This window comes from Pieris rapae, chromosome 18 (assembly GCF_905147795.1).
Source record: "Pieris rapae chromosome 18, ilPieRapa1.1, whole genome shotgun sequence".
In the NCBI taxonomy this organism is placed as follows: Eukaryota; Metazoa; Arthropoda; class Insecta; order Lepidoptera; family Pieridae; genus Pieris; species Pieris rapae.
The window spans coordinates 1334250-1361728 of NC_059526.1; the positions used below are offsets into that span (position 1 = coordinate 1334250).

The 27479-nt window shown below is 33.5% G+C and overlaps 1 protein-coding gene and 3 non-coding genes across 6 annotated transcripts in view; 3 read left to right on the top strand and 1 right to left on the bottom strand.

The window, feature by feature from the left end:
- Window positions 1-1269: 1269 nt before the first annotated feature.
- LOC110991603 (chloride channel protein 2) overlaps window positions 1270-27479 on the bottom strand; it is a 54387-nt gene continuing 28177 nt past the window's right edge. For all 3 annotated transcript variants that reach the window (XM_022257034.2, XM_022257033.2, XM_022257035.2), the window contains exons 2-24: window positions 20281-20443; window positions 18645-18767; window positions 17392-17520; window positions 16753-16886; window positions 16115-16271; window positions 14704-14792; window positions 12982-13103; window positions 12474-12575; window positions 11757-11859; window positions 10968-11096; window positions 9246-9408; window positions 8573-8664; window positions 7873-8011; window positions 7350-7453; window positions 6600-6800; window positions 5907-6000; window positions 4897-5038; window positions 4547-4670; window positions 3989-4105; window positions 3465-3560; window positions 3061-3147; window positions 2689-2856; window positions 1270-2241 (exon numbers count right to left, since the gene is read on the bottom strand). In XM_022257034.2, coding sequence (XP_022112726.1) covers window positions 2701-2856; window positions 3061-3147; window positions 3465-3560; window positions 3989-4105; window positions 4547-4670; window positions 4897-5038; window positions 5907-6000; window positions 6600-6800; window positions 7350-7453; window positions 7873-8011; window positions 8573-8664; window positions 9246-9408; window positions 10968-11096; window positions 11757-11859; window positions 12474-12575; window positions 12982-13103; window positions 14704-14792; window positions 16115-16271; window positions 16753-16886; window positions 17392-17520; window positions 18645-18767; window positions 20281-20443 — 2766 coding nt within the window. In that variant the 3' untranslated portion in view covers window positions 1270-2241; window positions 2689-2700. The remainder of the gene's footprint in view (window positions 2242-2688; window positions 2857-3060; window positions 3148-3464; window positions 3561-3988; window positions 4106-4546; window positions 4671-4896; window positions 5039-5906; window positions 6001-6599; window positions 6801-7349; window positions 7454-7872; window positions 8012-8572; window positions 8665-9245; window positions 9409-10967; window positions 11097-11756; window positions 11860-12473; window positions 12576-12981; window positions 13104-14703; window positions 14793-16114; window positions 16272-16752; window positions 16887-17391; window positions 17521-18644; window positions 18768-20280; window positions 20444-27479) is intronic.
- Window positions 7588-7669, top strand: Trnas-gcu. Its single transcript has one exon. It is a non-coding gene; the product is annotated as a tRNA-Ser (tRNA).
- Window positions 10288-10369, top strand: Trnas-gcu. Its single transcript has one exon. It is a non-coding gene; the product is annotated as a tRNA-Ser (tRNA).
- On the top strand, window positions 10708-10789 carry Trnas-gcu. Its single transcript has one exon. It is a non-coding gene; the product is annotated as a tRNA-Ser (tRNA).

The following is a 27479-nucleotide window of genomic DNA, read 5'->3' on the forward strand; positions in this document are numbered from 1 at the left end:
AGGCATACACAGTTTTCACACAATTTGTATAAGATCTACCCAAAATTGACTCATTGCATTGTTGACTTATCGACTAAATGTTTTGGAATGATTATTATGATCACAAGCCTTGATAATTTTTATACTACAAGCCGTTTAAATATTGCATTTAGTAATACAAATAATGCTTTCATATTACCGTGGTACCTCGATATGAGTGCCCTAACATATAACTTTTGCATGAGAGAGCATGTATAGTGTATATGTGGATACACAGAAGATGTTCCACATATCCTTTTTGACTGTCCCATCCATCTTTATAAAAGAATGAAATTAGAAATAGCCAATAAAGATATTATTATTAAATATTGTATAGAAGTAGGAATTTTAGTAAATAATAGAAATTGTAAAATATGTTTTGTAGAACTGTAATTAGAATTGAATAACCAAATAAAGGAACAACTAACAAAATATCAGATATTCCACATTCGGAGAATAAAAAACTACACGCAGAACTAGGCACCTCGCTGTAAAGACGTCATAGTGATGACTGCATAAAAAATTCAAGTAATATTTAAGGCCTCTCGACACTCGCGATAGTAAGACTATCTATCTATTAATTAAAGAAAAACACTTTTTTAACGGATTATAGATATGTATTATTATATTTAAACTTATAATTATTTGTACATAATTTTAAATTTAAACCGACGTTTCGCGTGCTTTACAGCGTGCGTGGTCACGGTGACTGAAGACAAAGGTGTTAAATGTCAAAAAGTATTACAGCTGCAGAAAATGTTGTGTTATCTGTATTTATTTCCCCGGAGTTGGTATCGACTAATATAATAATACATATCTATAATCCGTTAAAAAAGTGTTTTTCTTTAAATGTGTAAAAGTTATGTAAATAAAAGACAATACTATATCTATTAATTATTTATAATATCAACGTTTATTAATAAGGGGGTAAAATGTAGGTATATTTTTTGGTAACAGTTTAAATTCTAAAAAAATATGTCGAGATACCACTGTACATGTCCGCATAACGGCTTGTTTAATACTTCAAATGCAAGAATAATTTGCTTCAAGCACAACCATACATTTACTGATTTTCATATTTAAATGCTGCCTAAATACCGTTCGACAAAAATACCTAAAGATATATTAATTATTTTGAGTTTTACATAGGTATTTTATGTAATCGAACGGTTAAATATACAGTGTAAACTCTATGTAACGTGTCGATATAATCTCAAACCCCCTAAAAATCCCCCCTCAAAATCACCCGGCTTCGGTTCGTTTAGCTTGTCTTTTATACAATGATACTATTGTACAGTCACCTTCAATAACTACAACAAAATAATAAAAAGTACTTTTTGAGTTAAAACTGCGAATTCGTGTACGTTCTTTACTACGTACGTACCTATCTTTATAAGAAATTATTTTTTTTTGTAAAAAATTGTGATTGCTTGAACGTGCAGACAGTTGTAAGTATAGTCGACGCATAATGAACAGAAACATCGGGTCATAAATTATATTTATGTGTCTGTCTCGCTCGCACTTACAGTTTTTATGGAAAGTTAAATGGAATTTTATGGAAGGAAATATGCGTCAGAATTGTAGAGATGCATGAAGTATGATCGATGTTAAGTATTAATAGGAATAATTTATCAATATCTGAAAATCTTTTTTTAATTTGTAAGATAAAATGCTTGTTTCGACAGAATCATTTATAAACTTTTTAGATCGTAATGTGGCCCTGAAACTGGCTGTTTTTATCTTTTCTAATTCTTCAAAAATGAAGGTCACGATTAAGTATCAACCCCTCGTAAGCAGGTAGCTAAGTATCGATAACGGGTCCACATTTCGCATTGCGTACACATCCCTATTGTCAGGAAGTATCTCCTGACGACTCAGTTTAAAATGCGTCGACAATAAGAGTCATGAAATTATACCGTCATAGTGGCAGGTGCAGAAAAGAAGTCAGACGAAAATATCAGACTATAATAAAAATTCATTTTTATGTAATTACTGACACTAGTCTGAATAAACGTTTTCTTTTTGTAATATAGATTTTCCTTCTTTCCATTTAACGTTAACTCTTCGTAACGTCAAAATAGGGTCGTCGTTAGTGTAGTGTCGTTATATAGAGTGTACACTGTATAGTTTAATAATTATCTAATGAAAGCACCGTAATAGAAAATGACTATCAAAAATACTGTTAATATGAATTTGTGACACTTTGTCCAGATTTATCCATTTCTGAAAAGATAAATGGTTATTGTGTAACACATACTTAAAATTAACTAAACCAAATAACCCAATACTGGGATTTAGGTTGAATTTAAATATTAACGGATTAATTATCCGTTAACTGTTTATAACTCAAGTAAGCCTTTAGTGCCGTATCATCTGAAAACTTCCCTCAAGCAAGATAAGACAAACATAAGTTTTGAGAAGTAAACTGAATTGAAGGTTGTAAAACTTTAGGTAAATTACAGGAAGTTTAATATAAGTGTGAGGTAAATAAAAGTAAGTGTAACATAAGTTTGAGGTAAATTAGGGTAAGTTTAAGATAAATTTGAGGTAAATTAGAGTAAGTATAAAATATGTTTTGAGGTAAATTGGAGTTAGTTAAAGTTATACTTTGAGGGGATTTAGAGTAAGTTTGGAGGTAAATTGGAATAAGTTTGAAGTAAGGTAACTTACAATAAATTATTTTCATGATTTAGTGAGTCTCGCTGTGTCACTGTCACTTGGCGGTGCTGGTTCAAGCGAATGCACTTTGATCATCACCGGTGATGGAGTGGTAGGCGGTGATGGACGATTAGCCGCTGTTAAGACGCCAGAGTTGACGTCTTCTATTGCTTTGCGTAGCTGTAATATGAGGTATTTATATAATTGTAATTGTCCTAAACATATTAAATATTTTTGTATGACGTACGTGACGACTTTACTAATACTATGACGATTTTGAGATTGAAGAAATGAATTTTAAAATTAATTGTATTTATTTTTATCATATACATATATTCAATCCTTATGTTCTATAATTATTTTGTTTTACGGTATATAACGAACCTCTTTGAGCGAAACAACTCCAATAAGTCGTCCAATTGCCGTCACATAAGCCCTGCTTACGCCCAGCGTAGAGAATAGTGAATGTACCTGAAAATATATATTTAAAAAAAAATATTAAGTTTATTATTGACAAATGATACACTTAACGAATAACTTTTTCAATAGAAACTGCCATATTGAATTTTCTCTTTTCTATAATTCTTTAAAAACGGATATTTCATCTCAAATTAAACTTTCGTCATCACGAACAACATCATTCTGTTGCTTTGTTATGAGGAATATATATCCTAAAACCCAAATCATAAAAACGAAATATTTGAGCTACGATCGAATTAATGCGGGAACCACAGGGCACTGGAAATATATAAATAAGATATCAATACATTAAATTTTTAATAACTTACTTTGAGTAAGGAAGTCCGTTCAACGAGCTGGAATGGCGCAGGGTCAATATGGCACAGATATAGCGTCTCGTCTTCATAGTCTGTATCATCAGGGTTCTGGAATTTTATAATTAAGTGTAAATTTCGCGTTATTGAAACTTATAACGTATATATCAAAACCCAAGACACTTTTGACGTATGAGAGTTAGAGTTAGGTTGAGTCTAATTCTGATTCGTATACTTAGATGCACGTTTTCTCTTTAAGTAGAAATTTTTATTAATATAATCTTTGACTACATTTTTGGGAAAACTTGAAATTTGACAAAATTTTGTATGGAAAACTTTGCGTATATAAAAACCACTCCTCACACAACAAAAATTACTTTTTATACAAAATCAGTACAAAAACCCTATGACAAAAAACTAGACGTAGAACAGCCAGATAAATTTTGATAATATCATTTAACGACAGCCAAAATAAAATAAAAATGACTGAAAAGATAATTTTCTCAACACAGCCTTAATTCTACTTAGAATTAACTCACCATATCCCGTCTTCGAGCAATCTGCAACATTTTATCAAAATCGATCTCTCTGGCCATCTCCAGTTGCTCCCAAGCTTTTTGGTCTTCGGGTGACATGTCGCACACACGTTCTCTAGGCTACATATCAGAAAAATGTTTTTTTAACATTATTTAATACGCTTATGTAAAAACTTTAACGTTGGAAAACAAAAGTGAGGCAGGCATTAGCAGGTCCAATGTGGATTCGAACCGCTACAAAAGGAGAATATCGGAGAATTATAGAGGAGGTTTTTGTAGAAGAACAGGCTATAAATTAATTGTTTGCTGATACTAAATATAGATTAGGCATATTTACTTTATATTTAGCATGTAGGTTAAACAGCATTACATATTAAAAAAAGTGAAACAACACAAAAAGAGAAGGTAAGTGGAATTTTGTCAGACACTTGTCGACTTCCTCTGCCTTAGATAAGATTAGCCGGAGTTCACAACCTGATGATTGCATCTCACCACAGCTTACCACTTTATTGAATATAAGATCAATATTAAATATACAATAACTTGCAGGTTAATTCTTACCAACTGAACTTTCTTGTTAATAGAAGGACTGCGTTGCAAACTGCCCATTTGGTCTGACAATCCTCCTTCCACATCTGGCAAAAGTGTGGACCTTTTGAAGATGGCTTCGAATGCTGCGCGTATTCTGGAATATATCATTTTAGAGATTACTTTATTAACATAAAGTATCAAATAATCAGTCTATTATGGGCTATTGGGCAAGATATTAAAAACTTTTTGGTGGTGGGAAGCCTATGGGTGTCCAAAAAGAAGAGTTTTCAATGTGACATTTCATTTATTACATTATTCTGTAAATAAACTCAATAGGATCACAAATTTTTCAAATTTTCAATTATAATATATTGTATTACCTGGTCTCGGCGCCAGTGACAGTAGTGTATACAGAGGGGTGTGGCAACGTTGATTGGGGCGTGGGAGGTGCCAGACCACGTGTAAGAGTAAACGAATTTGTTTTCTTCAATATGGACTTCGGTCGGAAGAGCTGGCCTGGAGCTGAAAGATATACACGTAAAACTTCAGTCTATATCTTTTTTGAGGTTAAAAATTCTAATAATAGGTGATCAGCCTTCGGTGCCTGACACACGCTAGTAGTAGTGTGGACACGGTTTCCGAACTTAGATCCCCATTTCGTCCGTTGGACATAAAATCCTGGCTAATTAAGCAAGCCTAACTCTTTCCAGAAGCTCAGCTTCATGGAGCGACCTCACTACTCCAAAGATTTCTGTTCGTCACAGCCTTGCATTTCAGGACTACGTAGGCCACTGATTTTTCTGCTCTGAAACAGCCTCTACACAAAGACTTGGACTAACAAAGGTTAAATGCACACATAGAAAGAAACTCCACGGTGCACCACCGGGGATCGAACCTACGACCTCAGGTAAGAGAGTCGCACGCTGAAACCACTAGGCCTAGTCTGCTCCTTATAAAAAAAATAAAAAATAAAAAATTCAACAATTATTTATTTATTTATTTATTTTCCATTAAATTTTCCTATCTTTACAGTTACAACTAATGCGATAGAATTCCATTATATTACCCATACCAACTAACCTACATACAAACATTAAAAAATTAAACTTAAATTCCTAAATCTTATAACTAACAATATAGCAAGCAACTCTTGTGAACTCAGCCAGCGTACAAACAAATAGGTCCACCTCAATGGAAATTTTGTTAATGATCTGTATTGCTCGCGTGAGTGGCGCTTTGCTAACCAAGTTGGAATGTGCGCGCGGTACATCCAAAAGCTTAGATGTAAGCCTCAGGTTTCTACTTGGTACCCTTTTTTATTATGTTTAAAAAATCATTTTATGATTGATTCATGAAATATATTCTCTGTCGTAGTAGAGACAGTACTTACCAGGTATAAGACCGCTTTGGTCTTGCGATGTAAGGGAGGAGCCTCTGGTCATTCCAGAGCCAGGAACTTGGAGCATATCAGGCGCTGGTGTAACCTGAAGGTTTACAGAAATTTTAGAATTTCATTTTATATAAGTTTTTCAATGGATCCAAAAATATCAAAAATTTTCAAACTTGTAGAGCTTGAAAATTTGAAGTGAAATTAATAATTAAGTGGGATGATCTATTTAGATTTGTATAGTATCTATGTAGATAAGTTCATGGATATATGTTCACAAATTTCTTTGCACATTAAAGTCATATCAGAACGGTGAGAAATTTACTAAAATTCGTTCAGTAGTTGATTTTTCTATTTTTTTTTGAATTACTATATGTTTTGTAAAATTACCAAATTTTGAACTGTCTAATAATTTGTTAGTGTATAATTTTTTTACACCATTGCTTTTTTATCATTTTTTTAATATTGAATTCAGAAGTAATAAAAAAATGTATTATTTATGTAAATTAAATTAATATATGTCATGTGGTATAAATTATTTGGCGATAATCAAATATATCATTTTCTGGAGCATAACATTTAGCCATAGCCGTACCTGCTGTATCACCTGATTTTTGGCTTGACGGTAATTTATGGGACATAACATAACTTCTCTCTTATCGTAATTCTAGAACAATCTACTATTGATTATTTCACCTCAAATCGTGAAGGTCGTCTAACTTTTTTCTTCTCCTCTTCCCGTCTCCTCTCGGCTTCTTTTAGCCATTGGGCGGCTATCTGCAGTCTCCTAGACCTACCCACTTGCTGCTCAATCACTTTCACCAACTCCCACCGATGTATGGAGCCGAGGAGAACCATGGATGATGGACTGTCTACCAGTGGGAAACTCTTAATTGTCTAGAATAAAATTAAAACTTTTATAATTCTTAGTCCTTTTTAGACTATTTTTTTCAGTAGCCATTTTTACACTTTTTTAAGACAGACTTCCTTACAAAGTTATTTTTTTATCTGATGTTGAGTGATACCACCGCTCATGGATAATCAATACCAGAGGGCAAGTCCGTTGCCGGCCTTTAAAGAATTTGAACGTTCTTTTCCAGAAGGACCCAAAGTCAACTATCAACTAAATTATGTAATTAATCAACAAATGAATAATTAAGTGTTTATAATTTTAGGAATTATTTTGTATTTATATTTTAATTTTGTTAAATATAGTGCAGATACTTCTTGCATTTTCCCAAGGTATTTCTCTATTTCCTTATTGCCTGGGCCAAGTCGTTTGTTAGCTATAAGGTCGCCCTTATTATCTAAGCTACCTGATCTTACAATGCAACGAAGTATTAATCAACTGAACATTGCGCCATATGGCCTTTTATACTAAAATAAATATTTGTTCTCATGGCTTCAAGCCCAGGAAACAGCTGATCTCACAATTGTTTAACTCACCTTATTACTCTTAAGAACATCCTTCAGTTGCTGGAAGGTCATCCTATTCCAGATGTAAACCACGTCCCGAACCATGAAGTCCTCAACACAAATATCATACATACCTGTGAAAATGATTACATAAGTGTGGTAATTCCTCAAAACACTCACCACACATTTTATTATTTAATGATAAATCATTAATGAAATATATATAAGAAATAAAAAAATATTAGGTAATTAATTAAATATTTCATAAGACGAGGTGGCCGAGTGGTTAAGGCGTTGGACTGCTAATCCAATGTGCTCTGCACGCGTGGGTTCGAATCCCATCCTCGTCGTTTTTTATAGATCATTTAATTTTTAGATTCTTAAACTAATTTCTACATACATTTCATGTTTTCTTATTTCTACACAGCATATATATGATTATAGCATATAATGTTGGATATCTTAAGTTTCTTAGCATTTTTTTTATAGAAAACAAACCTTAAATAAGAACAAACATGATAGTATGCCAAAGTCATATAAAAGCAAAACTTACGGCTGGCAGATGAGAGCAGATCGGGCAAGTAGGGCAATTTCTTGATCAATATAATACTGTCGAAGCAAGATGGCTGTAACATCGCAGCCACTGCGTTGGCTGACAAGACTGCCGCCATTATTGGTAGGAGATGCGTTATCTGTGGAAGAGTCAGTAGGAGTTGACTTTGACTTGAATTGAAACCTCTATAGACATTTATGTTTTTAAGAAATTTCTTATAAATATATTAAGATTCAATTTTCAATGTTTAGGCCTGGGCATTATATTTCTGAATCTGTTTCACAATAATGTGTCTTATAGGCAAATAGTTTGTCTCTCAGGCAAGCAGTTTTCCTTCACCGTTTCTTTTTATATACGCAAACGCTGCGGGATGCCCAAAAAGGGCTGTCATCCATTTTCAGTGGCGTTGCCGGCCTATACGGGAGGAGTACACTCGAATATTAAATAGTTGGATGTGGGATCTCTCACTGAAGACCCCCAGCGGTAGTCGATTCCACAGTTCGCTAGTTTGCAAAAGAAAATGCCTTGTGAAACGGACTGTGAAAGATTCCATTCATCAAGGTTATTCAGACATAGAAAGAAAGTCCATTGGTGCACAGCACAGGATCAAACCTACGACCTCATGGAGAAGACCAACGCTGTTCACATGAGGGGGAGATTTTAGAAATACAAACAATATATTAATAAAAATTCAACATACCTGTCCGGTCATCTCAATGATAATCACGATAGTGGATACGGTATGTGTAACTGCACCTGTAAAAGCTGCGGCGCCGACCGTCGCGTAACCACCTGAAAATATTAGTTCCGATTTATTGTTTCACGTAAGACGAACATGAAGCCAGCGGAGCGAAAGCGCTGCAAATATAAAGTACGATCAAATAATACTTCGAACATATGTGAAACAAAGTTTACACCTGTAAATTTTCAACAGCTGTTCTCTACTAATGACCAGTTTAAAAACAAAAATACTCTACTAGCAAATATGTGGCATCGTTTGGTGCCATAACTGGTGGTCAGTTATCAGTCTCGGAAAGACTGTCTTGTCCATCTTGTCCTGTGCCAGATGCAGAAACTCTTCCGCAAAACCCATGCACTCCCTAAATTTACCCGGAATTTACCCATTGTAATTAATTAAAGGAAGTGGTAGCAGTCTCGCAACTTTCGGTTGCTTAATGTACTGCATTTTTTGACATTTTCTGTCAATTGAGAACTTTCTCGTCAAGAGACCTTCTGGATCCAGCCTATACGAAGCATCCGATATTTCATTTGAAAAATCCCAAAAACATTCAATTCTAAAACCATGAGTAAATGAAAATCTATATTTCTACAACTAAGGAATATTGTTTTTCGTATACGTATGATGAACTTACCAGGCAATATTTTCTGTATTCTACCACCATACGCGACACCCAGGGGACAGAAGTAGTGCATCACCTCCCCCGTGAAACGGCCAAGAGACGCTCCCATTTTGAATGCTGGTACGAAAATACCAGCCGGCACTGGTAAGGTACATGACACCATACTTAGGAAATACTGAAATAAAAGTAATTTAGACTTAAACTTGTCAATATTATTTGTCCACGTATGTATCATGCGTATAAGGAAATGCGTTATTTGCGTTGTGCACGTGTTTTTGGAGGGGAAATGTATATTACTAAAGTATTACGCAAATACTGAATCAAATTTGATAAAACTTGGGCAGTTCCGAAGTTAGACCACTTCAAATCAACATTCTTATAAAATTACTTTTAGTTTTCAAGAAATTTGTGGACGGACGTAATTAAGGTACATTACTAAAAAGCCTAAAATATAGATATACACAAATCTGGGTCAATTAAACTTTTCGAGGATAAACAGCTATCTAGACGCTACTTATTACGCTACGGTATTGGCTTCCGATCTCTACGTCATTGTTGATGTTTTTTATTATTTTATTTTATTTATTATATGGAGATTTGGCGAATTCCTCAGGATGTTTGTGCTCCTGTATCGCCATACTTAGTACGGAAACGTTTTTGTTTGTTTTTTTAAGTATAAGTAATTCCACCTCCTGGTGTAAAACCATAATTGGTTTTACGAGATTGAAGCATCTTACAATCTCGTAAAACGAATTATGATCACCCATAGAGAGTTAACAGAAGAGAAAGTATCAGTTCCTCTCGTCCGTTCTACGACCCTTGATTTGAGAACTGACTATAAATATAAATTTACGCTTTTATATTAACAGAAGTTAAAATATAAGACTATATAAAATTGACAGACACTTTTGGGTCACTAGACTTCATATAATGTGAAGGTGATATAATGCCATATTGATATACTCCAGATGCCTATAAATCATAGTGACGGTGAACACTTGTGTAAATTAGGTGTTAATTCAGCGTGCCTTTGTAAATGAGGCATACTGAACAAGACGAGGTGGCCGAGTGGTTAAGGCGTTGGACTGCTAATCCAATGTGCTCTGCACGCGTGGGTTCGAATCCCATCCTCGTCGTTTTTTGTCTGACTAAAATATTTAGCATTCTTGTTGTCTATGTGGCCTTAAGTGTATGTGTATTTGTTTAATATTAATAAGCAGGAATTAAACTTTTTTGTTCTGATAATTAAAATAATAAAATATTTCCATAATTATATGTCCTGATCTAGTCAAAACCGCATTTTAAGAACCTAATGCTTTATTGACAGCATATATTTAATAATAATAAAAAGTAAACACAAAAATGAAATATCCAGAAAGTATCTGAACGTTAATTAAGGCTGAAAATATTTTATGAATTCTGACGGTATCTCATCAAACGATATAATATTAATATATTGCTGAAAGCCAGACGTGACGAGGTGGCCGAGTGGTTAAGGCGTTGGACTGCTAATCCAATGTGCTCTGCACGCGTGGGTTCGAATCCCATCCTCGTCGATCTTTTTGTTTTTTTTAACTTCTCTATAATAAAAGCGAACCTCGTAATTTAATGATTAATAAAACTTTACTTGAAAATTAAACTCTCGTTTACACAATCTAATTCCGATAAAACCAACTACAAGCACATTTTAAGAACGAAATTAAACATTTTATGCCTGCTAAATTATTTACTTACAATAGAAAAGAAATAAATGATGAGACAGCCGAAGTGGTCTACTTCAGGTGTTTGCCAGTCGGAGACAACCGCCGCCTGTTCTGCTGTCAGTTCGTCGGACCACGTGAAGTTAGAGAATAGTGCAGACACCTAAAAGAAATATACAAAAACACTTTTTTATGACACGGGACAATGTAGCGATTGGGTGACTTATAATGGTCTGAATAAAATTATTTTTATTTTTATCTTTATTTATTGTTTAGTGTTGATTGATTGAAATTTTTTCTATTTATTTATTTACTTAAACTTCATTACCATAATATACATACATATAAAAAAACTAAAAGTAAGGTTTAAGTTAAGTTATTAGGCAACGGGCGGATTTATCGCTCACAAGCGATTTCTTCCACGCAACCTTGCATAATTACTTAACAAAGGATACTAAAAATAACATACAACTTTAACTAAAATAAAATCTAAAGAAAAAATATAGATAATAGTATATAAACAGACAGGTCAAAGCTCTGCCAAAGTTTAAATGACTCACAATTAATATAATATATTAATTATATATAAGTAGTACTTAGCTAATTACGAGGCAGAAGAAAAATTAATAAAAAGGAGATTTTTAAATAAATTGAAAGACTGAGTTCGTCTTATATCAATTGGTATGGAATTCCATAGCAGGAATACATATATATTTCGTGATTTTTCGATCTAAGGCATTACGTTCTTCCGTGGCTAGACCAACACTGCCCTATAAAAGTAACTTCGACATAAAACATTTATAGGTTAATTCCTATTTTTTACCTGTGGTGGAGTCCCAAGACCTCCGGCCATATATTTCCCTATCCCCGGTGGGAACAGTATGGACATTACTGCTAACGTCACGAAGCCAGGGTAGATGAAACGGCTGTAAAAAATACATCAATTTAATTCCAATAAAATCTTAAAAAATTTGGAGCCAAGTTTCGTCAATTCCTTGAACTTTGATAAACCTATGTGTGAAATGATGACAAATCAATTAAACTAAGTCTACATATTATATAAAATTTTCGTGTCACAATGTTAGTTACCATACTCATCTGATGGACCAATTCTCATGAAATTTATTATGCATGTTCAGTAGGTCTGAGAATCTTCTACTATCTATCTTTCAACCCCCTAAGCGATAAGGGGTCTGTCCAGCCCAGAAATACTACCCCAGTCAAATTGCAGTCTTTTAAATCTCTCATCTCTTTCTTTCAAATTGTGTTTACACTGTGGTAAAAAGGGATGGGATACTTTGTTAAAACTGATTTATTGCTTTTATGAAAGGAGGAAGAAAGTTAAGTAAAGTAAGTTTATCTCGCATAAAAGCATTTTTTGATTTCTATACTTCAACAAAAACGTCTCAAACACAAGTATTCCTACTATGTAGCCTTGCACAAGTATTTCTGCAGCAACAATTACTTTTACCATACCACAAAGCCATTGTCCTATTAAATACGCATATCTTTTATAATTAATTCACTTTTTTGTACTTACTTTTTCTGTAAGAAGGTACTCAGATATTTTGTGTTACGTATAAAGAGTACATATTGTCTGTGTAGCCACACCCACAATGCCGACATAAGACCACAAACTATCCTGAAAAAAGTTATAAAGATAATGATTTATTAGAGCATTTAATATATCGGTAAAATAATAGCGCCTTCTACAGAATTACGTACGATATTTCGAAGAATTATTTCTGGCATCATGATATTTTTTATATTCATTTCAATAGCAAAATAAAATAAAAAACAGTGTTTTAGAAAAAGTTTAAAAAAGTAAAAAGTATTATAATATAGGGCACATTTTACTTTAACAGATTCTCTGTTATTATCCAAAGCCAGTAAAAATCACTATTTTTGATTGATAATTCTTAATTCATTGCTTAACTAGTTACCACGATAACGTGAAGTCCTGCATTCGAATCCTGACTGCACAAATTAAAAATTAATTGCTCTAACTAAAGTATTATGAAAGATATTTTGGTGTGGAACTGAATTACCCCAAAAGAACAAATACGGCAAATTCCTGAGGGTCAAAGGGGAAGTCTTGAGGCAGACTTGTTGGGAACAGAGGCTTCACTGTGGCAGTTGCGCCTGACCATACTGATAGCAGACGGAACATCTGAAAATAAATATTTTTATAAGCCTATAATTATGAAATGTTTTGTATTGTACACGTATGACAACAACTATAAGAATTTTGAATAGATCAAGGCGGAGAAGAGGGCGCCACAAAAAAGGTGGATAGAAGAAATTGCTCTTCAGTTTCTAGACATCCCTACCCATCGGCAAAGACAGAGGGTGTAGGTTTATAGCAGGAAGCGAATAGAGAAAGAAAGCCATGGACGGAGTGGAGATATTTAGAGCTGGAGTAATCCTTTACCCGTGAAGGGGTTTATTTATTTAATAGATATTTTACGACATCATGCAATCTGAATCAAATCTGTATCAATCAAATCTACTGATTATTTTACAAAATCTTCCATCTAAAATTTATTTATTTATTTATTTTTATTTATTTATTTATCACTACATTTTTCTATCTTAACAGTAATTACTAATACGATAGAATTCCAAAATCCCACACCAACTATTCTAGATAAAAACATTAAAAAATTAAACTTATATTCCTAAATCTATCTATCCATAACTAACAATATAGCTAGCAACTCTTGTGAACTCAGCAAAATGTATGACAATTGTGGTTGACATAAGTATAAATAAAAAAAGAAATTAAAACATATAATATAAGCACACAATAAAATTACCAGAAATTTTTTGGTACTTAAAGCAGGAAAAAGAAACATCAGAGAGAAATTGGCGAGAAAGGCACCTAACCACCGCATATATCCAGCATATAACATAGCTTATCCGAATAAGCTATGTTCAATCTGTTAAAATCGCGAAGAATTCGAACGAGAGGTGCCTGAACTTCTAGGTTGGTTTTGGTAGGAGGAATTTGGAAAAAAATTGCTGATTTTAGACCTAAAGAATGAGTGAGGGACGACAATTTTAATGTCCTGTAAGAGGTCACTGCTCTGGATATGATTATTTAGTGGATGATGGAGGAGGAAGAGAAGAAAAGAATGTAATAACAAATGTAACCTGTATATTCTATGTTTGTAAGGATAATATGCCTCGTAATATGCCCGTTTGAAAATCAAACGGGCATATTATGTATAAGTAATAATAATTAGTTATAATAAAGTTAATAATAAAAAATAAATAATAAAAAGTTTCTTTATTTGTCCCAAAAACAAAGTTAGCTATATGTCTTAGTTAGATTCATTAGATTATTAATTATCTTTTATGTTTTAACTGACTTCTTTTTGGATAAAAACAGAAATAGGATAAAAGTGTTTGCAAAGTAAATTAACAAACTGTAAATGTTGTTTCTTAAAATAGGTACATATATCAGCAACATTTGATTTATATATGTATTTTCGAAATCGTAGTTTAGTAACATGACAATATATCAAAATGGACAGCAAACAAAACAATGGATTTATGTAACACAATATATCTATTTTCGTTAGCATATGTTTTATATATTAAGTTTATTTAATTATAATGAATGAATTAACGACATTTCATGTGGTCTATCTTTTGTCATCGGGTTATCTAATAATTTTAAAATAATTATAATATTATGGTAAGTCAACGCGTATTTAACTGTATGGCTGTCATATAGTCTTCATAGTCATATACTCTTTATTACTTACAATAGCACTACAGCAAGCGGCAAAAAAACCTCGCCAATAATTTCGTACTGCGAAATACGTCGTTGTTACTTCAATTGAGAAGAGTACACCTGAAAACAACAATAAAAACATACTAAACAAAAAGGCAGTAAAGATGCATATTAGAATGAACACAGTTGACTAAAATTAAGACAGCTAATGGCGACGTGTATCTCGCTCGTATATATACATATTAATATTAAGTTTCTCATGTAAATATTTTTTTTGTAATGAGAAATGAAGTTTGAACATTAAACAAAAGTTTACCTAAGGTTTAACCCGTTTCGGTCGTACAGTCTTCCTGATAAATGGATCCGGGCCAAAAAAAATAGTTACTGAGAATAATCTTGAGAGAGCGAGTTTAACCAAAATAAACTAAATCTTAATTGAACATTTTCCCGTTCTTGTAACATTTTTTGTTAATACTCATTTGGACACTCATTTTAGTGGATGGAATACTTAATATTTAAAAAGTTAAACATACATTTCTCTTTTTTCATATTACCACATTTTTATTATAAATCAGTGGCGCTACCACCTTTTTAAATCTGGGCCTCAGATTTCTGTATTTATTTCATGATAATTTGTCAATCTAATAGGCAAGTAGGTGATCAGCCTATGCCTGACTTTTAGGGTTTAAACCCAGCCAGTTTTCTCACGATGTTTTCCTGCATCGCGAAGATAAATACGCACATATTCTAGGATTGAATCTTCGACCTCATATGAGTCATAGACGGATGCAAAGACTCTTTATGTATAATTTCTTAAATAATACCGTTAAAAGAAAGTGAAATTGTGTCTGTACTTTCACAATTCAACTATAAAGTGTATTCGTACTGGATTCAAATAATTATTAATTTATATAAAAAATTAACAAAATGAATGTTAATTAATTCGACCATAATGATTACACGCAATTAATTAGCAAGGATGTGCGGCTCTGCACAGATTTATCTAGAGATAACTGGCTCTGAGCATTCCTTGTAACAAGGCCGGCTTCACTAATTACAGCTATTTATATTATACCACAGTTGAACGTTCTGTTGCTAAAGTTTCGAATACAAAATACCATCTGTATCACGTTGACGTCCATCATTCCACAAGTGAGCGATTTTAGCGAATTTTTAAGTATTTGCCGCGCACCACCAATATGTGGAACCAGCTGCCCAATGAAGTATTAACGAACCAATTCAATGTCCTTCATGAAAACAACGTACTGATTAAAAGGCCGGCAATGCACTTGTGAGCCTTCTGGCAATGAGTGGCCATCATCAAGTGAGCCTGCTACCCGTTTGCACTCACTTACAACTCCTCTGAACATTCACCATGGCAAATGCGGTATATGAGTCCCCACATCTCTAAACAACGGAATAAATAGTTCTTTCGTGATTACCTCCAACGGGCGCGGCGAAGCACGAAGCTACACCGACAGCGCATGCGGCTGCTAGCATATCAGTTGTACGAGATTCGTTCTCATAAACTCCCTGGATTTTTGTCACCATTTTAGATAGAAGTGATGCGACCATTGAAGCTATGTGTACGGAGGGACCCTGGAATTTAGGACATAATTAAAAAACATCGATACACTAGTCTGTTTTGTCTAAACAATTTTTTTAATAAGAATATATAGTCGGTGAGTTAAGAGAAGCGTCAACGCACTCTAAACTATTTTTATGTTTACAACACTGTCACGTTTGAATAACTAGAAAATATACCATACATTCTATACATAATACATCTTCATTTAACATACGAAATGACAAATGAACAGTTGAGCAAGTTATGATATCTGAAAGGTGAATGACCCCAAGATTATATCAATATCTGCATCACTGATTGGATAATACATATATAACTTTATGCATTCATACTGCTTCCGGAAAGGAAATAAATAATATTAATATTATTTATTCAATAAATAAATAAATTACAAAACTCTATTAGATATTTTTGATGCCTAATGCTACGTTTCAAAGAGATTTTTGATATTTTTTTTATTCTATATATTTTTCTAAAAAAGATGTTTGTTACCTCTTTTCCCAAAGGCAATCCACTTCCCAAAGTGGCAGTCAGACCGACACATTTGGAGATCAGTGCTCTGAATGTAAGATACTCCTTCAAATGCACTCCTCGGAGTATTGTCTTCATTTCAGGAATACCAGATCCTGAAGACAGGTATTATTAGGTTGTTTTAGTTATTGTTTGTATATAAATAATTGCTTCAAGATGTGATACGGAGCGAAGATGGTTGCAGCTTAATGCTAAAATAGTAATTGATGGAGAAAAAATTCCCTGTCAGTCTACTCTACTCTTCTGTTCTACCCTCAATAATTGTCGGAAACTGAATGCGCCCTATACGTAAACTTTGGTCAAGTCAATTTAAAAAAAACATTAGTGCCTATATGATACCTAAAACACTATTTAACTTTTTGGTGTAATATTTATGTTTTCCATAATTGTTATGTATTTTAGAAAAGATTGTAAGATATACAATAGATACATTACTATATAAAATGTAGTAAACTTTAATAAATTTAAGAATAAACAATGCCTACTTACTTTCGTTCTCTTTCATATCTACATTTCAAGACGCTGAATTCAGCAGTCAGCGCAATTCGCCTCACGATATAGATTCCTTCACAAAAATGCAACATATTGAAAATATATTACCTATACTCTGGGCAGCTACAATGTGCACGAAACCAGCTGCAAAGAGTATCAAACAGACCGGAAGCGAGACCCAGGCGAAGTATTTTCCAGCAATTGAGGTAGCTACATCGTTGTACATCCATGTACGGGCTGTAACATTATATATTGTTTTAATAGTTTCATAAAAATTTGCTATTCTATAGAAAGCTATTAAGACTGTCATGGTCTGATCTCAGATTGTTTTCAATCTGAGATGGTGGTTTAATTATTGGGTTCGGGCGTTAACAAATTATTATTATTGTCCTAATAATACAAATCTTTATTTCTATAATGTGCTCATCTCTACGCAGAGGAGAGGAGAACTTGGAGAACAATAGTTGGTAACACAGAAGGCAAACATCACGTTCACCAACCAGATGGACCGATCAAGTAAAAGACCCATTGTCCACAGAACAATACACTGTCAGAGGGGCTAGACAGAAGCCGGTGGAAACAGATAGTCCACCCCTTATGCTTAGGAAGCTTAGACATGAGAAGTCGATTGAAGAGAGAGATAATATGTTCAGGGCAAAACTTCTAAACTGCACCCTCACAACATTACTACTATAACTACCTAATTCATACTATTTTGTAAATACTGCAAGTCTACTTACCTCAATTTCCTTTACGTAAGCTAAATGAATAAATACAGTTTTGATATATATTCTGACATAATTATCGACAAACTCAAAAATTCAATATAGGTATACACTTTATTTCAGCAAAATGGGTTATATCTTAGAGCAGTTCTTTTGGTTACCAACAAAAATATATGTCATCATCACGACACTGTTATTCAAGATATGTATATGTTATTATGAACGGATTTAGGCGTGTAATATGAGTTCTAAGCCCCTATTGACTCTATTTGTCGTAGTAAACTAAGTTTTTTTTTTTCATATAAGAAGAAGGCAAACCAGCCTATGAGGCGTATACGTAGGTTGTCGGCATTTGAAAATGCCGATTTGCATAAGCAAACTGGCATTTTGGGTATAAGATCCAAAAATTCGACGGCGTGTATCAGGCACAGGAGGCTGATCACCTACATGCCTATTTGATTGACAAATGATCATGAAACAGATACAGAAATCTGAGGCCCAGATCTAAAAAAGTTATAGCAATGTTTTTTTTTATTTCATTTTGCTTAAGCTATAAACCTACTAGATCTCTTATTAGCAATACTATTTTATATTGACTCTCATACATAACAATGTATACAAGTAAATACTACATACCATTATTACAAACGGCAATGCCCTGGTCAATCGCGAAGTTCAAACAACCCATGATGATACCCAAGGCCGCTAAAAAGAACCAGTCCTCTCCCAGCTTCGCGAACGAATGCCTCCATAAATAACCTGCCAACAAACTTTACATCATTCAATATAAAGACACCAGCGACCCGACCCGGCTTCGCACGGGTGCAATGCTGATACTAAATACACTACAGAAAATCTGTGAACGTTGTATATAAAAATGTGGGTTATCCATAAGAGATAGACATATACCATCACGGACTTTTCTGTAGACCTTTTCAATGTGTACAATACTTAGTACATTATTTTGATAAAACTCGTAGGGTTCAGACTGCGTTTGCAATGTAAGCGGAAAAAATGTAATTATTTACGACATCACATTAGAAACCTCAAAAATAACAGTACTTCTCCACTATTTAATGGATGTTATTATACATATAAACCTTCCTCTTGAATCTATCTATTAAAAAAAACCGCATCAAAATCCGTTGCGTAGTTTCAAAGATTTAAGCATACTAATTGTATGACGAAGATCATTCGTGTACGTACATGTAACAATTGTGAATATAATACGAAGAATTCTTGGAGAAGTTAAGGACAGCTGACTTTAGCTGAATGATTACTTGACTTTGAAGATGGCTGACACATCATCACTACATAGTATAAAACAAAGTCGCTTTCTCTGTCCCTATGTTCTTTGTATGCTTAAATCTCAAGTGAGGAAATATTTAAGAAGCGGGAAGACTTTGACTCTATCAGTTGTAATTTAGTTTTTTCTTTCAAATATTAAGTGTCGTTCCTTTAATGTTTATTATATATATCACTCTAATCTGATTGTCTTTGTATAGTGTCTAAGTGTTTTCTTTTATGTGTATTATATTTGTAGCTGTAAGATAATTATATATGAATAAATAAATACTACTATATACCAACTAGATATAGGACCGAGAAAGGATACACATTTATGAAAGTATGTAATTGTATATTATTATAAAAATCTAGAAAGATTCTTTTGGTTAATACTACAGTATAATTATATTTGTATATCTTGTTAACACATGCGATGTCCTGAATTATATCGCAGTTTGCCTAATAACTTATGTAATTTGCTTTTTTGCATTTTCAAGTGACTTAAAACTTTATTTGGAATGGGTAATAAATGGTAATCTCGCGTCAGGACACTTGACCTGATCGAAAATTCGTAAGACGGATGGAGAGTAGACAGCTGGCGCGGCGTATTAAATGTAGTATAATATCCACAATGATATTCAAGTTTTCACTTCTGCCGGCACTTCCGGAGTGCAACCCTTTGTTTTATGTTATATGTATGATTTTGTATAATTTGGTAACAAAGTGTCGATTCAATTATATCTTAGTTTAACCATTACTTAACGTAATTCAACATTAAGTGTTCATATCAACTTGGTACCTGAAAATTCAGGCTTATAATTTTATCCACAACGAAAATAGGGGATTGAAAATGCCTTGAACTGCTTAGAGAAAGGATAGTAGCGGCCGTGCCGCTTTTCTGCTCGACTTGGTAGCCCCCCATATTCTTTTACTTTCTTCAACTAAGAGATGCTAAAAATGATGCTATTTGTAGCCATATACTCACTTATAAGATTTACCACCTTCCCTCTGGGCCTAAGCTTTCCCGTAGCCTCCAACTCCTTCTGTCGCATTTTGTCATCTTTTCTTCGTTTCTTTCGTAATCGCCTCAGTCGTCTTGCTTCTTCTCTTGCAGCTTCACTTAGATCGCGTTGATAACGACCATACATCTGAAAATCATGATCAAATAAGTTAAGGTTATCCTAAACCCTTTATTATATATTAAGGGTTCAGTGGTTCAAATTTAACGTCAGAAATACTTGCTCATAAAAGCGTGTTAGAGCCAGAACAGAAGCCTGTTCATAAACTCGCCTATGTCTACGCCTTGCCCGGTGAAAGAAATAGATCCACTTTATATAACCATATACTACATTTAAATAAAGACAGGTTAACAACTTTTACGTAGTGCCTCTAAAAATCTTTAAGTTAAGTATGACTATCGGATGTCAAAAACGTAGTGGGGATATCGATATATACGTGAGTCATATAACTTAATTACATTAACTTAATTAACTAGGGAACTGTGTAATCGACTACCGGTAGGGGTCTTCCCTCAGAGATGTGGCCTCCAATTCTATTCAAAGTTAGAGTATACTTAATATCAGGTGAGCCTTCTGCAAGTTTGCCTCCTGTTCTTTAAAAAAAATTCTCCTAGCGTTTAAGATTTAGGCTAGGCCTAGTTTAACCACAGTGATTATTGTATTTAGAATGTAATGTTTATTTTGAGTCAAATAAAGTAATTTATTATTACTCCTCCCTCCCAGTAAAAATGGGCGTCCAGTAGGCTCGTTTACGACTATAAAACTATAAATAAACTTATTGTAATTCTCAAGCTTATTTTAAACTTAAAGAATATCGATCATATATTGTGTATATGTTTTTTGCTTTATATCCCACAGAAACTACAGAAAATACAGTCTCATTGAAATATGGGGTAGTACACCAGAAATAAGGCTTGCGACCTATAGTGCAAAATAACAATATAAGGTGTTATTCCACTAAAATCATTTTTTTGTTGCCCTTTAGGCGTTTGGCGTGCATTATATGTATAAGTTCTAAAACATCGTGTAGTATACAAGAAAATATGACATCACAAATTTTACCCAAGCTAGAAAGGGATTTCTGAGTTTTTATAGATTTGTGTGTTATTTGTTAAATTAGTTCTATGTTGCTTCTTTGTATTATTTTTCTTGTTTTTTGTGTTGTGATAATAGACGGTGCAAAATTAAATGAAATACCAATTGCCGTGTAAAAAAAAATTAAACAGAAATAATGATTGTTTAACCATAATTTATTAAAGTAGGTATATATAATATAGCCTTTAACGTATAACACCGAAAAATTCGCTGGACATGAAAAAATCAGTTTTAATGTCATCTATAAAATATCTTACGTTCTGTAAAATTCGGTGTTACGAAAAATTCATACTGAAAATTGCTATAAATATCGCTGAGGTAAGCCTGCGCAAGCGGAGTTTATCAGCTAGCTAATATATATTTTGTAACATATATCCGTTGATTAGCATCTCAGCGTCTAAACTTAACAACCTTGACTTCGTAAACATTGTGACATATAAGATTTATGGAAATTATCAAAGAACAATTATTATCAACATTTCTCTATAATATATATCACAATCATGGTGACATGAAATTTTTGTGACTGCAATTAAAGGGAAAAATAAATAATATTCATATAAGGAAAAATCCAATATTTCCCGGTAAAATAAAAGATTAATTAACCTTCCAGGTAAACGGCAAACCGTATGGTACTAGCAATTAGCGTCAATCCTGAGTTCACCATTTCGGATCCCATTTGTGAAGTGAGATAGAGAGAAGATTTTTTCGTGAAGGAAATTTTTGTGTGGCCAGCAATATTGCAGGCTAATCACACACTTGCCTCAAATAAATATTATCAAAAGAGTGTCTGTCTCAATAATATTCATACAATAAGGATTTAGATTTAGCAATTTCTGCCGCGTATCACCACTATGTGGAACCATCTGCTACTGATGTATTTCCAATCCATATCGACTTAGCGTAAGAATTTTTAAGAGCGTACCAATTTTGAAAAGGCAGGCAGCGCACTTGCGAGCCTAGTGGTAATGCGTGTGTCCATGGGCGGCGGTATTACTTAACATAATGTGATCCTCCTGCCCGTTTGCTACATGTTCTATAAAAAAAATCTCTTAGCTCTGTATCTAATCTTTGCTTCAACCAATCCTCAATAGGCCGAACCTGTGAAAGAATAATCTATGTTTAACGAGGAATTTTTTTCATGGTTTAATATTGCTCCTTTAGGAGTCAATTAGGGCAAATAAAAATAGCCTTTTTTCGAGTACTACACTACTACTACTAGTACTCTGAGAAATTTTGAGTTCTTTTCCACTTTAGAGATCTCTTTAGAGTCCTCGCAACATCATTTCAACTGACAGTTAGACTATCTTTTTCTTTTCTTCAGTTACACTGCGTTAGTTAATTTAATAAAGGTAATAACAAAAATGCTAAGAATCACATTATTTCAAGTAGGAAACTACCAGGGTTTGAATTTCCCATCCATCATTCACGAATCTGATAAGAACCTACGTCATAATATAAAAATAGCATACAAGACACTGACAATTAAAATCATAGAAACGTGGGATGCACTATAAATAGCGATGCATTCTTAACCTACTAAACTAACTTCTGCGGGTTTAATTATTTATATGTTACAGTAGCCGCGTGAACCAGTCTTTGTATTATGATGAGAATCTATCAAGCAAATTAAATAATTTTTCTTTTTGTCCTATTATTCCTTGCACTAACCATACATCGACACGAAATTATATAAAAATTTATTTAAAACTATTAACCGGTATTATAGTATTCATATACCTAAATCAGAACCGAATACGGTCGCAAAAATATAATCTATTCCGAAGCGCGTCTTTATAACAAATTGCTTTAAGTTTTAAAAAGTTTTTTGATAGATACAATAACAGTGTACCGCGACGGCGCGGTGGTGGAAATATTTAACTTTTTATATTCTTTTAACATTTTTTCTCTTTCTCAACATGTATGTTTTAATGGAAATAAACTATAAATATCCCTGTCTTTAAAACAAGGCTTAAAAACAAGTGTTAAACTGGTGCCCAAATTAAAGAAGCAGCAAATACATGGCAAAGAGTGGCACAGTTCCGTGGGGAATGGAGGGATTTGGAGGAGGCCTTTGCCAAAAAGGGTACTAAAGGAGGATTCAAATAGAATTGTGTTTAAATATAAATGTATGTAAATTAAATGCTATTATTATTATTATAAATAATGCAATGCGAATTTAAACATATCAGTCTCACACGCAATAAATATACACATACACACTCGGCATTGCTAGCAATTGGGACCGCTTACCACGCCGAGTGTTTTCTATTTTTTTTAGAATTGGCTCTCACAGCCCCAGTCTCCGACTATTCCGCAGTCGGGTCCAACTCTAAATACCATGTATTTGTGGAGTAGTTTTTGCCTTGACCCGTCGGGCGACGCTAAGCCTTTTTAGGAAAGCTGCTACCTACCTAGCTTCTCGGACACACATGCCTGATCGCATGCCAGATTGGCTTCATTGTAGGGGACATATAAGTAATTTAAAAAAACACTTCCGCATTACATATCCTTCAAAAATATATTGTGATATGTGGCCCCATCTTACTCCTGAACTTATATTCTTAAAATTGCTTAATTTTCTATTCTACGACAAATATGGTATCGGTTAGTTATTCAATTGCAAGTTGCGCATTGTGCCAATACGTTTTCACTGATACATTATGAATCAGCTGATTAATATTGTACTCACATTGCGTATGACAATGGATCAATAGTCTGACGTATGGTAAACGTAAATATGAATGGAGTCTGTATAAAATCTGTTTGCTTTGTAAAATAGACATTATCACACATAGTCAAAGTAGGCACTTTCTTTTGGTACATAAAGCCTTAAACCTAGGATAGGATTTTCACATTTTATACAAAGAGAGCCAACGATTTTCACTTTCTATTTTTAAAATACTAGAGATTGGGCCTGCGTGTGTGGTAAACGGTCGCATTTGCTTACAGTGCCTCAATTTACTCAGAGTAAATAATATATAGTAGAGAGAGTATATAATATATAGTCTCTCAAATTTTGAGCACGGGAAGGCATGTTAAAAGGCAATGTTAAAAGGCATGTTAAAAGGCAATGTTAAAAGGCATGTTAAAAGGCCTTTTGCGGCCTTTTTCCATGGACAGATGATTAAAAGGGGAATAAATTTATAATGGGTAAGAATATTGAATATATACTAATTTATTAAAAATCCACATTTTTCTAATTCAGTCATTGAAACCATAAATTTTCCTTGAATTTATCGCTTTAACAAATCAATATTCATAGTTGTTGACATACTTAATTATCATTGATCGGTTTGATTGGATTAATTACAATTAACTTCAGCCTTTCCTATTTTTTTTTAACACGATGTTAAGTGATACCGACGCTCATGGACACGCAATGCCAGAAAGCGAGTGCGATGCCGGCCTTATAAGAATACTAATAATTTTTTTCTTGTAGGAAGTCCCAAGCCCTAAGTCCAATCTTAGGCATTTAAAAGTTTTTTAATACTATGAATTAATACAAAATGTTACTATAGAAACTAAAAACAATATAAATAGATATCACGAACAATAGACAAGCAATGCTCAGTTCAACAAAGAAAAATAAATCAGTCATATACCAAAAAATAAAATTACTTATATAGTCATTGCAAGAACAAATTAATTGGCATTAAGAATACAAATATTATCAAAACATTACATAAGGGTCATTAAACTTAGGGTCGTTGAACTTTAGTTCCGCAAATTACGAACCTTGACTCTAGTTTAACCTTGTTTAAATCTTAGAGGCCGTTTATTTAATTAAAACCATATTAGAAAGAGCAGCGTTCTCTTAAGAAATTCTCAAGACAAATATCGTATGAACATCTAGCACACTAGTACTCTACAAATAATTACATAGTACTACTGCCGCATTGCACGGATATTAGAGCATTTTAAGCTTACGTATTTCGTCTGTTAGGTGTTCGCTAGAAATCAATCTATTTCTGAAAACCGTATGAAAATCCGTGCAGTAGTGTTTGTGTTTTTGCGAGACATAGAGGACTTTTTAGTTTGTCAACAACTTGATCCTATGACGAAGAAAATCCTTGAAAACCGTGTCAGGCGCAGCTGCTACTAAAGATAAATTGAAATGAGACAGTTGCAGAATTCCAAGGTTATTCAGATTTGTCTCTACTGAAAGAACTAAATTAAATAATAGCAATGATCAATGGCGATACAACCTATATAGGTCTGGGCTTCAGATTTTTTAGTGTTTCATGATCATTTTTCAATCTAATTAGCAAGTATACGCAGTCGACTTTTTGGGTTTAAGACTCGATTTCCTCACGATGTTTTCCTACACCTTTCGAGCGTGTAAGTCCATTGGTGCTCAACCGGGGATCGAACCTACGACCTCAGAGATGAGAGTCACACGCTGAAGCCACTAGGCCAACACTGCTCAAATACCGAAATTACAATTCAGTAACAAGAATCACAATCATTTTGGATCATTAATCACATCAGTTAGTACGAAAGTTAGGGTTACCATGTGGACAGGTAATGTTTGTAGATTGTATAGTAGAGATTTACAGGAAGATAGAGAAGCAGCTAAGCGAATAGGACTCCCACTACAAATACGTTAAAGGATTTAACAAGAAAGGAAGAGTTATGAGATGAAATTACAGGATATAGTTTTCGGAGCTATGTGCTCCCAAAAAATTTATATCGCTTTTAAGATAGGAAGGAGATACTCTCGTCGAAGAACAAACTATTAATTCAGTTAGAGATACAGTTAAATGGCTTATAATGTTATGTAATATTTTCAGTTTATTTTTACGTTCGTGTTTTATCCACTTATCTTTAATATCTACAAGTGCTCGCGAAATAAATTTCACAACCAACACTAGGCTATTGCAATTTAGATCTTTATCACGTAAAGTGCAAGGCTATTTCCACCTCGATATATTCGAATTAAAAAAGGGTTTTAATAATAGAGGATATTATTTTTACTCTATATATATATAATCTCTTGCATACAACAATAGAATGTAAGCTAAATAATTAAATGTTAATTGCTATGTAACCAATGAATGCAATCTAACAGTTAGAGTGCCTGTATCTTACGCTTATAAAACTAAGAAAATCTAAATGAGAAAATGTACAACCCTGGCTTGTAGACTATTAAAATTTTCATTTACTGGCTACATTTTTTAGTGCAGAGGTTTGCATTAAATCGTATAATTTATTACAAAAAAATCCCCTCAAATATTTAATAGCATATATTAAATATTAACCCGGATAATCTCGGCTTACGATAACGCCACCGCGTGACCAGCGCTAATTCAGGTGGTTTAGTACAATATTTGGTGAAGATTACACGTCAAATACTATAATTCACTTGCAAATACCGATAATAGCCTTCACCTGAATAGCCGTGATTCAAATGCTTTAATGTAAGTGTTGCTCAGGTCATTTCCTCTCGGCTGTACTTTACCCCAATTTTTATTACCCCAATAACCTAAAATACAAAGGTTAAGTGTTTTCTTACTTTTTTTAAATTACTTGAATAGCAATACTTAATAATTTTATCTCTTAGTTATATTAGCATATTTTAGAATATTTTTACATTTCTAAGGTTTTTTAAACATATCATCTAGCTAATTCCCCGACTATGTTGTCGCTGGAGGTATTAAACATATATGTACAACTCACACACATTGGTAAACAGAATGATACTGCGCTACCTATTTCATTTAACAACTTTCGCCTCTGTTCATCAACATCTCTTCAGCTGTATTACAAGAAAATGCAGAGTAAAAGACTCTGAATTTGTATCTGAAAAGAATCCGGTCAACATCAGGGTAATCAATCCCGTTTATTTTTTTATGTTTTTAAAAGGCCGAAACAACATTTGGAAGGAATAAGTTATTACAGCTGTTTCGCCATATCTATCTTTCCATTTTTCTATTATCTTTGCTCGTAGACAGTTCAGATGCGATATGAGGAATCTATTACACGAACGCCTCTACTATATGCGTAGATTCTGTTTAAAAGTTTAATAAGAACGAAAAAATCGCTCGCAACACCTAACTTGAACATATAT